This window comes from Anguilla rostrata, chromosome 7 (assembly GCF_018555375.3).
Source record: "Anguilla rostrata isolate EN2019 chromosome 7, ASM1855537v3, whole genome shotgun sequence".
Lineage (NCBI taxonomy): Eukaryota > Metazoa > Chordata > Actinopteri > Anguilliformes > Anguillidae > Anguilla > Anguilla rostrata.
In genome coordinates, this window is record NC_057939.1 from 26,026,304 (window position 1) to 26,041,939 (window position 15,636).

At 48.0% G+C, this 15,636-nt stretch overlaps 1 protein-coding gene across 4 annotated transcripts in view; it reads right to left on the reverse strand.

The window, feature by feature from the left end:
• mllt3 (MLLT3 super elongation complex subunit) overlaps positions 1–15,636 on the reverse strand; it is a 75,870-nt gene that overhangs the window by 13,457 nt on the left and 46,777 nt on the right. For all 4 annotated transcript variants that reach the window (XM_064343940.1, XM_064343941.1, XM_064343939.1 and 1 more), the window contains one exon: positions 12,742–13,365. In XM_064343940.1, the coding sequence (XP_064200010.1) occupies positions 12,742–13,365 (624 nt within the window). The remainder of the gene's footprint in view (positions 1–12,741; positions 13,366–15,636) is intronic.

The following is a 15,636-nucleotide window of genomic DNA, read 5'->3' on the forward strand; positions in this document are numbered from 1 at the left end:
GGGATGAGACGTGATCCCGCGACCATGCGCGTCACATTCCAGTAAACGTGAGCTGCAGACCGTGCACAGGGGATGACGCACTTCAGATTTAAGAAAACGCTGAAAATGAGTAAGACCCAATACCACCTTTCCCATCGAACTTTAAAGGGAAATAAACAGGAGGTTTTATGCAGAAGGGCGAGCCAGGCGTTTCTGCGATCACAAGCTAAAGCACGTCGAGTATAGAGAAGGGAGCAGGGCATTACAAGCCAGGCCCAGACTGCAGCTCCAGAGATTAAAGGAGGGTCCAGGCACTAAGGAGAATAGTGTGACAGGTTTACAGGGCTGTCTCCCAGGGGCTCTGGTATTTACAGCCCTTATACACTCAAGCCTTTCTTCTCTCCCTCCCTCCCTCCCTCCCTCCCTCTCCCTCCCGCTCCCCCACCCCTCCTCCCCGGCTCTCGCGCTTTTCTTTTCAGGCCCACACAAACGGCAGACTCTCCCTGCTGCCGCGGCACTGACATCACAGGGAGCCACAATGGGAGCAAGGGACCGGATCCGCCACGCACCGCACAAAGTCACAACCAGTGTGGGGTGGGGGGGGGCGGAGAGAGAGAGGGCGAGCCAGACATGGAGAGAGACAGACAGACATAGAGAGGAGAAGAGAGAGAGAGAGACAGAGAGAGGGAGACAGATGTCCCAGATGGAGAAGGGGTTTTAAACGGGACAGGCCAGCCTTGCTCTCTGTCTGGGCACCACTGGACCACATCATCCAATGGCAAACAGAGAGAGAGGGTCACGCCTCTTCTGCTGATGCTTTTTGATGCAGGTTACATTCACAATGGTCATTTGCATTACATCCATTTAGGAAGTAGGCAGTTGGGAAATCATCCCCTTAAGATGTGAGTTCCTACAAATGCACACTAATTAAGCATGCAAACAGACTCTCTCTTTCACGCACACACACACACACACACAACCGGTTAACAGGATTTCTATAACATGCATTTATATATTTGAGAAAATATGCACATATTCACTGGACACAGTTCAGCTCTACGATCAAGGATTTCACTTTGGGTTTTCGTCACCTGTCACAAACTCTGAAAGGAAACCATTTGGTGCTCCATTTGGGAAGATCATTAATTAGATAATGGATCCTGTTAACACTGTTAAAAGAACCGAGCATGTGGAAGAGATCTGCAAAGTTGGGTAAAAATAGCCTTCAGGCAACGGAGTCTGAAGAGCCACCTGTTTTTTGTAAGTGGAGATGTATACTGGCCTCTAGGAACACAACTACACTTCAGTTAGTGGGAGTGCGTGCACTTCCACTAACAAGAAAAAATAAAATAAAAATCTGGGGTTAAGTGCAAAGACATCTTCAAAAATCCGCTGAGATGAGAATCCTGCGCTGAAAATAATACTCCCATCCTGAAAAATACTCCCATCTTGGAAAACAGTCCCATTCCGAAAATAATACGCCCATTCTGAAAATACTCGTCTTAGCGAAAACGTTCCATTTAAGAGGACCTTCTCCCAACAAAAAAAAAAACCCATAAAAGACCATAAAAATGTCATAAATTACAGCCTTTTGTATGCGCCCGTAAAGCTGGCATTTTTTTGCAGAGGAGCCACAGGCAACACAGATAATGACTCCAGCAGCTTAATTCATGCAGCACCTGTGAAGCTCCTGTTGCATTTCAATTACCGAGCGGCTCGCCGCTATTACGCCACCGGGCTACTCCTCAGAGGGGAGGCGATGACAAGTTTACTCTAGCTGCGACGGCTCGTCCGATCCCATCTCCACCGGCCGCGCTAAACTATCCGCTTTTGGGCGTAGTTCCTCTGCGTCCACGACCGAACGCTCCCATCCAAAGCGACTTCGCTGGAGGAGAAACGCCAAATTTTATATGCGCGTATGAATTCGCAGGGTAGGATTCTTTATGGTTCCTTTGTAACCATTAAGGTACTATTGAGTTAATCCTTTCTGGAGTGGGTCCCAAAAGCAAATCAGAAGGAAATATTCAAGTTAATATGATTTTTATTTTCATTTTTATAAATTCCTCTCTAATTCCCCCCGTCGACACACACACACACACACACACACACACACACACACACACACACACACACACACACACACACACACACACACACACACACACACACACACACACACACACACACACACACACACACACACACACACACACACACACACACACACACACACACGTGGTGGGGCAATAGATCCAGGACAGTAGCCTGCCTGCAACGTCTCCAGCTTTAAAATGACTTTAAAAAGGTTAATTCAATAAGAAAATATGCTACCGGGCGGATTTACGACAGAACAGGACAGGCCAGCGTACAATGTTATCTGCTGATGAGAAAATCCTTCATAGCCAGAGCCGCCAAGAAGCCATGCTCGTAAAAGGAAAAAAAGGATCCGGAAAGAGCAAAGTTCCTTTAAAAATATCCAGATAAAACGGGCTGATCCATTCCTCAAGTTAAGATCCCCCCAATCCTCTTCAAATCTTCTAAAGAGGCCTGGTGCGTGTGAACGGAACGCTCTCTCCTTTTTATCCCCAATTCCATTACATGAAAAGCCATCTGAATATAGCTCTCGGGGTGCATGCTTACTATGACCGTTTAGCTAAAGGCGTTTGCCAAATGCCTAAACTTAAAATTGAAAATGGTACATAGAAAATTAAACCTGGTCACCCGGGGGCCAAATGCAGCCGACCCGGGCCCTTTGATCTTGTATTCAATACGGGAAAGCTGCTTTACTGTTCAAGTCTGCATCTGCAGTCTCTCCCCCTAGAGAACAATAAGTAAAATCTACATACATTTAATAAATATTAAAGACATCTGCTTTGCTTACACACTCACACAATACACCAGGCATACATCATTTATAAATGGTAATAATCTTCCCCCCCCCCCCCCCCCCCGAAGAGGCAGTTGGACTCAAATTAAATGAAGCCACACACATATTTCAAGAAAACAAAATTCAATAACCCCTTAAGCCGCGTTTCCACCAAAATTACCCGGAACTTTCAGTCCCAGGAACTACGTTACCAGGAACTAAAAGGTTCCTTCAGCCAATGGTTGTCTGCGTTTCCACCGGGGTCTAAAGTACCGCGAAGATTAGGCAAATTAGCCCACTGACGTTGTCGTCGGTCCATCTGTCATATGATTTCTTCTGTAACCCCATATTACCACCGAAGTAGCCTACATTATTTTCTAATAACCGGGACAGCCCGGAGGGGTTTATTCCACTTATATACAACGGGTTACCAACAATGACTATATATGGTTACTTTTGTATTTATTGATTTTCATATATCCTCTCAAACACATTCATTAACAGCAGAAAACATGCACACGTTGTAAACAATTTGCTGTTTTATTACTTTCTCGTCGTCAATTCCATATAGGCTAATCGCAAAATGACAAGAATAGAACGAAAACTCGGACTTGCGTGAAAATGTAAATTAGTAGTGGTACAGCCACCGTTTGCTTTCCTTCGAAGTTATTGCTAGCCGAGCAGCGAAGTGTGCCCTCCAGATGCGAACCATGCACCATAAATGAGTCCATAGTCTTCCTGGTCTTTTCGTGGAATTGAAAAATGGCAGTAAAATTGAGTAAAATTACGGCAGTCTGAAAAAGCTAAAGGGAAGATTACTAGAATTAACCTGTTATTTTACCCGGATAAAAAGTGCGGAAGGTGATTTCCAGTTTGCTTGTACTGTATCACCAATGTTAATTGTGCAGAACTACCGCATACCTCACATAACTGTATCAAACGTTTTGAGTCAATTACAACGGGCTAACAAAGAAAATCCGGAAGAAAATATTCAGCAACCGAATTAATCCGTTTGAATGTTTTGGTAGCCTACGTAATATGCTGTCCCAGCACGAATGCTTAGCATTTTATAAAACGAATACTAAAGCAAGAAAAGAACTGAAGAGCACACGTTATAATTCCAAGACGTTGACAGGCTATAACCAAAAGTAGGCTACTGCGCCGCATAACATACAAGTTTGATTTGAAGTTATTATGAAAATAAATTGGTTTGCCGCTGCATATTTTCAAACATGGCGGGTAATGGCGGAAAATAAATACAACACAAATGCTACGAGTACTCGACCAATCAGAAATGTTCAGCGCTGCAAGCTCCACCCAAAAGGTTCCTGTACTTTCGGAAAGTACTACCCCCCGAGCAGGAACGTTTTGGGGGGTAAAACAAAGCCCCCAGAACTAAATTTAGACCCTAGTTCCTGCGGTGGAAACGCACTGAGTTCCTCAAAAGGTTCCTAGTTCCGGGGTATAGTTCCTGCGGTGGAAACGCGGCTTTAGTTAGACTCTCCCCCAGACCCCAGGGGTAGTTTATGGCAGGGCTGTTGTGGAGATTTGGGCGTGCGCAGAGGGGGGGCGGTGGGTAGAGGGGGGGGCTGGGCACAGCTCTGTCCCGAGGTGAGAGGCGGAGGCAAGGTGGCCAGCACTTACAACCCCTCCCTTCATGGTCTGGGGCAATCTTTGAAGTTTCCCCACTCCTCACCCTTTCAGTTTAATGGCCCGTTTGTCTGTCTAGGTGTCTGGCTGACATCAAACACATGGTCAGAGCTCCTCCCCTTTTCCCACTCTGTCAACCCTGGCCAGCCACCAAGCAGACACTTGTCTTGAAAAATATAAATAAAAAATATTAGCTGCAAGCAGCGATGTCGGGGACAAAGCTTTAAAGGTGAGTTGCAGAGCACTGAGTGCAATTTGCATCTGAGATTTCTGCAAAAAAAAAAATTAAAATAAATAAATGACATTGGGCAAGAAAATTCAGTTGTGTTGTTGGGTTGCACTGAATGTAGCAATTGGAGGGGGAAACAAGCGAACCACTCCTTTGTTCCTCCTAGCCTGGCACATGCACACACAAGGTACTAATGGTGCTGGGGCACCAGGCAATTTGCCCCTCTGGAGCAAAAGTGCCCTCCTTTGAGTTGCAGACTCCTCCCCCCCCATTACCTGCTGCTGCCCAACCTTGATTTCTGTGTGTAATGTGAAATGCAAGTGAAGCATGCTACTCCTAAATTTAAAATCTAGACTATAGGTTATGTGGGTATATTTCCTTGGTTCAACCAAAGTTGGTTATGCTGCGCACACCACCTAGTGCACAAATAAAAATTTATATAGCGAATTTCACAAACAACACATTATGCTTCACAGACAACCCTGGCCTAAACACACAGATACAGTCACTAGTGCCGAATCTGGATGCACTTTCATTACAGTCTTTGAGCATGTGCTGCAGCTCTAGTGTATATTTACTGCATGCTAATTGCAAATGAGAATAATTCTCTTCCCCAAGTTGGCTTAAGATAGAGAAGTGAAGTTGTGATTGTGATGCTATGAATAATTTCTTTATTCAAAATAACATTGACAAGTTCACAATCAGGACCATAAAAAGTACTGCTGCTCAACATTGCTATCCTGGTGGGAGACAGTTTTATGATACAGTCCTTATGGATGGTATCTCTTCATGTTTACAAAAGTTTCCATGGAATTAAAAAAGTTTCCAATTTAATCAGCATACTGATTTAAACAGCTGCTGGGAAATTTTTATTTTTATTTATTTTTTTTTAAACATGGAAGTGTTTTAAGAAATGTCATAGCCTAACAAATATAGAAATATCAATATTGTTCTTTTTATACAATGCAGGGGCGAGTAACCTTTTTAACATCAAAAAGGCCAATTTTGTTATTTCAATCGAAAATGTAATTAATTAATAAAACAATTTGCAAGGCCACCGTACTTGTAGAAAACATTATATAGCTTTATATGGGTCACAAACACAGCTGCTGGGTAAGATACAGTGTTGGTGTATGGGGGGGGGGGGTTGCCTTTTGACTCATCGACTACAAGCCAAATCCATAGACTTTGGCTCAGGTACACTAACAGCTCTCTGAAGACCTGGTAATTAGTAATTGATAATGTGTTAGGCCTATATTTTGTCACCACAAAGTAATTTCCTTAGAGCAGGAGCAGAATGCGAGGGTCACCATCAGGTAAGCTACCACCTCAATACCACGACTCACACCTCACAAACTCTGACGTTTTTATGTAAATAAGCTGGGCGGATCGCCATAAGGGGGATTAATAGCCGTTTGTCAGGTCTGAATTTATGGCAGAGTGCATCAAAGCAAACAGTTCAATGACCCTTGTGGCATGAACAAAAAAAAAATATTCCCAGAGCAAGCAGTAAAGCAGCTAGCAGCACCATCCACATTATGATTTCTCCATTAAACCGGCGTCAGGGAAAGTGGAGGCAAGCGCAAGAGAGGGAGAGAGAGAAAAGGCAGCTGCCGCAGCGAAAGTCATATTTCCGTTCCAAGGGCCCAGCCCTGAAGGTCCACGAGGTGCCAAGCCTTCCACGATGGGCTTCAAAACTGTCCACACGCAAACAGAAGCACACTTTATTAAAAACAAATAAATAAAAAGGGGCACATCCACCATTTCCCTCCGTTTCAACCTTTCCACTGAACCTATGTACACTGGAATGCGTTTCCCAGAGACAAGAACCATCAAACCAAAATCAAGATGGAAAAAAAAGCAGTTAATCATGCTATTGCCACCTCTCCACACCACAGTGCAAATTTAGCAAGTTTTAAAAAAAAACTTTTTATAACACAGAGGCATAATTGGCCAGGTGCTGCTTCGCATCACAACCAAGTAATCAACTGTCAGGAAGAGAGAATCTCTATCACACGCTTAACAAGGCAAACGGAAAGGTGAGCTAGCACCAGTAACACAGTCCCACATCACGCAAGTTCATCTGCGCCTCATGGGTAGAGTAGCTAAATGCCAATAGGGTATGACCCAACCCTCCAGATGACCCTTCATTTATCAGCTGAACACAGCTCCGCGGTGAATCCATACTGTTCAATTTTCCATGCAATACGTGCTGCCATGGAAACGGTTTGATTCAGTTTCGAACTGCTCAATTGCATTTCGAAATTTTAAAATTCCGTTGGCAGTTCCGCGGCTTTAAAATGTCACAGCCGGGTCTGTGTGACCTCACAGGGAGCTGTAGGCGGGATCGGGAGGCTATGCTGCAGCAGAGCAGGAGGACGGACCGACAGACAGGTGCGCCTCAGTATTCGAGCGTTAGCATGGCGCTCACAGATAAGAGTCCCTGAGGCCATCACAGACCCCAGCCAGGAGGGAGCGTTTACATTCGCAATCTGAAAAGCCTCTCATGTTAAACGATGATGGATCGAAGACAGGGATGGGGGGTGGAAGGAGGCGTATGTTTTTGGGAGTCACTCTACCTCCCACACGGAGCGTGGGGGTGGGGGGGGGGGGGTGGCCTTGGGCGAGCGGCAGAGCGGCATCTGGAGGTCGCGGAGAGCTCTCCCAGCGCGACCGCAAAGCCCCGCTGGTTGAAAGACGGCAAACATCAGGCTCGCGCTGCGGCGGGCCGGGAGCAGCCGAATTAACGTCCGGCGTCGCGCCGAAAGCCCACAGCAAAGGAGGAGGAGCCCTGAGGAGGAGAGCCATCTGTTCCCTGTCTCCACCCCAGACGCGCTCTCCGGAAAAGGGAAGCCGCAGACCGCGAGATCAGCTGCTGGCAAACCCGGATCGGCTCCATCGAGTCCAATCGGAGCCTTCGCTTTACGCCAGATCGTGATTTATCAGAAGTAGCAACCGACCGCTGGTTTCTAAGCAAAGTACATCCCCATAATGTGGGAGGAGGGAGGATCCCCATCTTTTCAGTGGTTCAGCTTCAGACTTGGAGCACCATAAGCTGAGCCTGAGCAAAAAAAAAAACCACCGAGAATGTGTCGATACAGCTTCACAGAAAGAGAAAAAAGGTGGGATCGTCCACCTTGCAGCACAGGTCCGTAGCGAAAACCCTCCACTGAAACGCAAGCCTTTTCCCGCCATCGGCGATAAAGCAGCGGGCTGACGAACGTGCGAAACTCCGACAGCCGCCACCTCCGCTCCCCTCCCGGTGATTTACCGCCAAGGCGCGGCCCCTCTTCAGAGAGGCGTAAATCGCAGCGCTGCATCTGCTTCAGGGCCAGCGCTCGGTACCGCTAACAGCCGCCGGAAGGCTCATTCGGCACACCATCCACGAGCACGCCGCCGCCGGCCGGTCCCCCCCGCGAACAGCGGCGCAATATAGCGGTCGGGGAACCAGAGGCTGCGGACTCCAATCCCCGAGTGGGGCACAGCCATTGTAACCTTGAGCAAGGCACTAAACTGGAATTGCTTCAGTAAAAAATATACGGCTGTATAAAATTGAATGAAAGCAAACCGTGTTCTGTCTTTCTGTATAAGAGCATCTGCTAAATGGCAAAAAAAGAAAAAGTTAAATGTTTAAAAAGGATTCAGAGCGTCACTGGAGGCATTTCTGGATATTTCTTGCCCTGGACAAAGCCTGATTCGGAAGGGCTGTTCATTGTGACACATGCATACGAGGCATTGGTCTAATCTCGGCAGTGCCCAAGACTCCCAGCCCTTATCTGTAAAGGACAGGATGACACCTAAGCGCGTGTAGCCAGATAAGCGCGTGACGCGTGCGCAGAGTTATGGGCGGAGTGTGCGCGTGTCAGGGCCGAAACCGGAGATAAATCAGAGAGCCTATCAGATCTGAGCATGCCCCCCGCCCCCCAGACCGCAGGGTGTGATGAGCTCCAGCATTAAGTAGGGACCTGCTGGCTACTCACCCGCCCTCCTGTCCTCTCCCTCAACACTCCTCACTCTCTCTCTCTTCAGCCACCTTTTTCAATCACAAGTAGGAAACAGAACTTGAACGTCTTGAAGCGCACCAAAAAAAAACAGCCCCTCAGACTCAAAAGGTCTCCAACACAAATACAGCAAACCATCACCCCTGGCAAAGGGGAGCCTATTGAAACCAGTTCTGCACACAACCAACTGCCGTGCCTTCTTCCTTACATGAGACCATTAGGCTGTGGGGGTACCCTGCCGTAAGCACCAAAGTGCTTATGACACCCCTAAGTCCCCTGCCTTAAGCACCCAAGAGCTTATGAACACCAAAGTCCCCTGTTGTAAGCAGCAAAGTGCTTATGACACAAAGTCCTCTATCCTGCGTCAAACACCACAGCAGAGGAAAAATCGAACCCCTGGTAGCTACAGATATGCATGGCCACTTACAGCCACACAAAGGACTTCAAGGAACCTCCTGCAAAATATACGCAGAGCTTTACACTAGGGGATAAAGCCAACCCGCCAATTCTCCAAGCCAGGACCAGGTCCAGAAGATGGAACACCCCCCCCCTCCACCCAACTCCACCGCACCGACCGATACTCAGGACTGGGGAAAAACAAGCAGCGACAGCTACGGCGGGGAGGGAGTTTACAAAAAAAAAAGGATAATTAAACGCATTGTCATAAACGCAAGTGCGTCTCTCCCCCCTCTCTTTATGGGGCTCAAGATTAAAGGGAAATCCTCAGCTATTCATGGCGTTCCTCCCCCACCCCCGAACCCCCCACCCCCCCTACCCTTCCAGACTCATTCTCTTTCTCAGCCATAAAGCTATAAATCGCCCTCGCCTGCTTGCTTTCCTACTAATAAAACACCCTCCGTTCTTTGTGTGCATTTCCCCCCAACCACCTTTCTTTCTTTCCCCTCCTCCTCTTTTTCTGTCTGGGAAATTGTGAGACCTGGCAACCCTGCGACAGCACAGGAGGTTGGCAACTGAAGCCCTGAGGTGGGCTTCCAAATCCACGCCCGCACTTTTACGGCCGCCGTGCGCCCCAGAGCTCGCGCGGGGTCTTCCGCCGTCGCGGAAATGGGGAACAAGAAGCCCCGCCCCACGGCCCTGTGTTTAAGAAGGCCGCCCGCCCAGGAAATGTCTGATTTCCAGTCTCAAAATCCACTGGAGATTACCCATAACTCTGTGCCCAAGCATGTGCACAAGCTAGTAAGAGTTCTTTAAAAAAAATGTACATTTTTAAATTAAAAATTTTCACAAGCATGCAACACTGAGCTTTATTAAAACTCTTTAATGGTCAATGGTTGGTTCGTTTGGCTGCTCTGCCCATTTTTGGTGTTGTAAGACCCACTCTCCCTGGGTTCTGGATCATATCAAATCGAGCCTTAGAGTCGCACACAGCCACACTGCACAGTTATAACAGGAACTCAAAGCCAGGGGTGCCTGCGGTACTTCTGGCTTTGAGTTCCTGTAAAACTTAAGGGATTTCAAATGTTTACTGTCATCCATTACTGCATAATGTCTACTTGCACAAACAACCCTAACATACATCCGTTTCCCAACACAAAGATTAGGTAAATAAACATTATCAGGTTTTTCCAATAGTCTTTCCAGCAAGTCACTTAATTGGTCAATATTTTTTCCCAAAAATGCTCAAATAGTTCATATAAAGTTGGTATAATATTAGCAAGCACAGCATAAAGTTCCACAGTAGAAACACTAAACTCAAGCACGCAATAACACTTAGAGTACACTCAGCACAAGGCCTAGTTCACAATGATGCTATTCTGATGTTAGCAAACGGCAGGTTAGTCTGCAAAGACTACCCAACTAGACTGACCTCCATTAGATTCCAACACCATTTTCAAGACAGCAGGGGTATCATTTATACATTCTCACACAGAAACACCCTGGCCAAACCGCCATCCCCCCCTCGGGAACTTCTAAAAGGAACACCCCAGGTTTTCTTCACCCGCTTCCGCCACATATAAGGGTTTAGTGGTTTCAACAGAGCCGGTATGGGGAGAGAGTACCAGTATTTCTCCATTTTAAATGAAGCATTGCAGAGACAAACAGACGGATCATTTCACATGCTGCACACCACATAAACACCACCAATTTACTGTAAAATAGTGGGGAAAGGAAACTTCCGGAGACGTTCCCAAAGGCATTTGAGGGATATTCGCTATTTTCTGTTTCCTTATTTTTAATCGCTTTTCAAACTTTTCAAACTGGCACTCCCTTTCAGCATCACACACTGAGGAGCACGTGCCAGGTGAATTTTCAGCGAAGAGGTTTTTTTTTGCTTATTTCCCCAAGGTGGCAATTTTAAAACTCATGAGCAACATATGAAAACTCCTCATGTGTTAGATTTTTCTAATCAAACAGTCCTTTCAGCTAAAGGCAACTCATCAGCTTCATGCATCCCGTTTGCTGTGTTACTCAACTGAAGTTGGTGATAAACAAATTCCCCAATTCTTGGGTTCAAACAAAAGTAGTACAACTACAACAACAACAACAACAGATAATTTGACAGTTTTTGTAAAAAATAACTTCTGAGTTGTGTACTCAAGGGAAAAGACACGGCGCATTTGCGCACAGTGAGCACGGACACGCCATGTCTGTAAACAGAGCGAGTAACCGTGGCGATCGCAGTGAGCTCTGGGTTGCTGTGCGCAGTCGTGCGGGGAGCTCCCAGCGTGCAGAAAGCTACCCAGCGCCCCAGCGGCAGTCGCTCGCCGAGCTCCCCGAGCCGCTCTCGCAGTCACGCGTGGAGCTCCCAGCATGCCGAGAGCCAGTCAGCGCCGCTCCCGTCCCGCTGAGAGAGATGACGGCGGCGGCGGCGGCGTGCGGGGGCGAGCGTCGCCGGGACTTCCCGAGCTACCGCCGAAAGCACGGGATGTTTGGGAACGCTCTGACGCTCGGCTCTTCCTGTGGCCACGCTCCCCCGAGCGGAGGAAAAGCCTCAAAACCCCGCCCCCGACCCGCACGCGGCAGCCGGCAGCCAGCGAAGCGCGGCTCAGCGTGGGCCAACGCAGGCAGCGGGGGGGGGGAGGGGAGGCAGATGTACCAAAACCGCTAAACGTCATTTCTCCCTTCACCTTCAGTCATTCGATCTGAACCTTTCACGAACGTAAATGATAAAATCTGCGGCTCATCGAGCCGTGAGAATTGCAGGTTCCCTCCCAAACCACACGCCTCAGATCACTGGACCTGCGCTCGAAAACAATTCCAGAATAGCGAGGATTGCCAGCGCTCGTTAGAACCGAATACACAAAGCGGGACGTTGGCAAACGCTCCAGCGGGCAGCTAGATCACATTACATCACATTATCGGCTCTTGGCAGACATGCTTGTTCAGAGCAACTCAAAGGGGAGGGCACCATTGCCACTATAAGGAACAACAAATGCAGCAGACCACAGAAGCCACAGTAGGCTTTTTTCATAACCAGGAGCTGATCAACCAACAATTGGCACCATCAGCTAATTACATTACTTTCACACTGCACACAATTGCATCCAGAGGAACTTATGCAAGCGATAAGTGTATTCAGCTGATTAATAAAACATTACATTACATTACATTACATTACAGGCATTTAGCAGACGCTCTTATCCAGAGCGACTTACACAACTTTTTACATAGCATTTTTACATTGTATCCATTTATACAGCTGGATATATACTGAAGCAAAGCAGTTAAGTACCTGCTCAAGTCAACGCAGTGTCCTTACCGAATCGACCTGACTCGTTACAAGCGCAGTTCTACCCCTCGCCACACTCGTCACAGACCAATGGCATAACCCCTCACAAAGAACCAATAAGTTAATGAACAAAAAAGACCAACACTTATTACATTGCTATAACCATATTACTACTAAGCTACTATAAAATTATACTACTACTACAAGAGCAAATTAAAAAATGACAGCAGACATTACAACGTGTACAAAGAGAAAGCCATAAAAAAAGCTCATTCTTCACTCCTCCCCCCCCCAACACGCCCCCACACCCGGCAGTCGCACACACCTCTGATTTGTTGGACATGTTGTCCTCCGCGTCCGAGTCGTTGGAGTCGACGACGAGGTCACGCAACGGCGGGAGGGCGGGAGGCTTCCGGCCCGCCGCCGGCTCGCTGTCCACCTTCAGCTTCGCGGGCCGGATGGGCGGCCTATCCCGCGTGGTTTTTTTATCCGAGTGGTGATGAGGTGGCGAGGAGGCGGGGCCGGACGCGGGTTTCGCGGGCGCCTCGGGAAAGCCCTTCTTCCTCTTTTTGGTCACGTGCTCCTCGCCGTCACCAACGGGCGGCCTCTTGCCGGGGGCTTTGGACCCCCCAGGTCCCGCCCCTGCCCCGTGATTGACGGGCCCCTCGGACTTGTGTTCCTTGGACAGGGCCTTGGGTTCCTTGAAGCCCATCTTGGGGATGGACCGTTCGTCCCGGGCCGGCTGGTTCTCTTTGGGTTTCTTGGAGGAATCTTTGGAAGGCTTGCCGGGGTCTCGGGCACTGTCTTTAAAGGCACTTTTATGCTCCTTCGAGTCTTTTGCAGTTCTGTCTTTGTGGTCCTTCGGCTTGTGAAGCTTGGAGGAGCCCCCACCGCCGCCGCTGATGGCGCTGGCGGTGTTGAGAGAGCTGCTGCTGCTCCTCGACCCATCCTGCAGAGAAATCACCAAGCGGTTAAAAAACAAACAACTAAACCTTTCAGACCAAGCATTTCCTGAGCCGTGTAACGTGATGGTGATAAAGGGGACTTTATTTAATAAAGGTAAGCTTAAATTATCAGCACATCCTTAGTCTTAAATGTGTGCCACCTCCATGATTAAAAGTCAGGCATTAAGGTGTGTTCTACAGTGAACGTTACCGGAGTTACAGTTTACCTGAGACATGGAAAGTAAATAGGGGATTCAGGTGCATTAATAAGACCTAGAAAAACCTTAAAAAAAAAAGGCTTATTCGTACACCACTGTATTCCTGGGCAAAACTGTTAAACCAAAAAAAAACCCACTTCTGGCTTAGCAGTAAATAAAAAATTGTGTGTCACATTATACAGATGGCCATGATTACCAGGGCACAGTGACTGGAGGCTAGCACAACTGAAGATTATGTTACTGAGGTTTAAGAGATTATAGAGATTATAGGCCCTTTGATTTGGAAAGGCTCCTTAGAAGTTTACCACCCTGAGGGCAATCTGCTCACAGCTATATTCCAGCCCCATGGTACAACCAATACAAACCCGGAGCAAATGTTCAGAGACAGGGGCGTGGGGGAGGGGGGGGACTATGTGAGCAAACGCCAACCACACACGGTGACATCACCCTTCGAGAAGCAGCGAGAGTACAATCGGTCTCCTTGGTGGGGCTCGGGGGGGGTTTGCTGACAGTCCTTAGCTCAGCTCAGTGGAGAAACCACAACTCTCCTTGTGTACCGCGCACAATCTAGTCCACGATTCAACCATGGCAAACCATCCCATAGCTATAGACTCACTGGGGCTGCCCCTGACTTTGCAGGAGGTTTCTGGATTTCACCTGAAGAACCATAAGGAGGAGGGCGGGGTTTCTAATTGGTCGGTCACACTGGAGGCTGGGGATCAAGGCGGACCGGGCGCTTGCAGATATCAGACACTCTCACGGGTTTAACCAGCCAAAAAAAAACCATGTCCTCCTGCTACAGCCTGGACTGGGAGTGAATATGAGAACACTTTAAGACCCAGAGGAGACATGTCTTCCCTGAGTAACAGCGGTATTCCCGCTTACGCTTGGAGAGCTGCAGGGTAGCAGGGGAAAAAATATATATATAATTCACACCCAAGAAACTAGGTGAGGCAAGGTTACTAGGCAATCAAGGCATGAAATTGATCAATTAAGCGATGAAAAACAAACCAATCCTGCAACTCTCTAAGGGCAGAGGTAAGAAGCACTGCCGCAGAAATATCCGGAAAAAAAGGTAACAGAGGAGGAAACAGAGGAGGAAACAGAGAAGCGAAAAGGAGGAGAAGAGGGTAGACTCGCATGCGACTGGTGGACGAGCGGCTACAGGATTCACAGACAGACGAGGGCATTTTGACCTTCAACGTCAGGGTAGTTTGTGTCCCTCCACCCCCTGCACACCCCAGGATTATGGCTGCTTGCCCTTGCCAATATGTCATCAATGCAGTGAAGCCATTAAGCAGTCTAGACATGGGGCCAGTTACAACCTGCTTAAACTACCGACAGAGAGAGAGCGAGACAGAGAGAGAGAGAGAGAGACCTGTGTTTTGTCTTGTGCTACTGACCCCAGGACCTTTCGACACAAAGCCGGCACTTCTTTCAGACGGACAGAACGGGGCTGGCTAAGCAGTCCGTCCCCACGCCAGGCTTCTAAAGGCCGGTTCAACTTGTGCCAGGGGGTCCCAGCTGTGGCGACCGCCTCAACACAGATGTGCAGCAATTAGCAGGCCCTGGACAAGCCGCAAAGCTGTCAACTCCGTGTTGCTTCACATGCATATGTATGGGACAATTCAGAAAGGTGGCCCTTGTACCCATTCCTTTAAATACAGGATCAAGAACAACAAAAAATAATCCCTGGTTCAAAAAAGGTGGTGCCTTGTGTCTATTTTAACATTTTAGAAATGCGTAATGATAACTGAGCAATGAATGACCCCCCCCATCACTCTTTTGGGGGAGACTGGTGGGGGGGTCTCTCTCCCCCCACCCCACTCCCGCCTCATCAGTGGCTCTCCCCCCCATGTCCCTTACATGGTACAGTCCACCATGCTACGCTAAACTTCCCCTGACCAGTGGGCAGGCCAAGCGTCGGTATTAGTGGGTCACAAGAACAGAACTAACAGGGACATTCAGGTCTGTGGGTGTTGCGCATAATCATTAAATTACATTCCAAATGTAACAGGACATGTTCAGCCACACATTGGGCATCGAACTTATATTAAA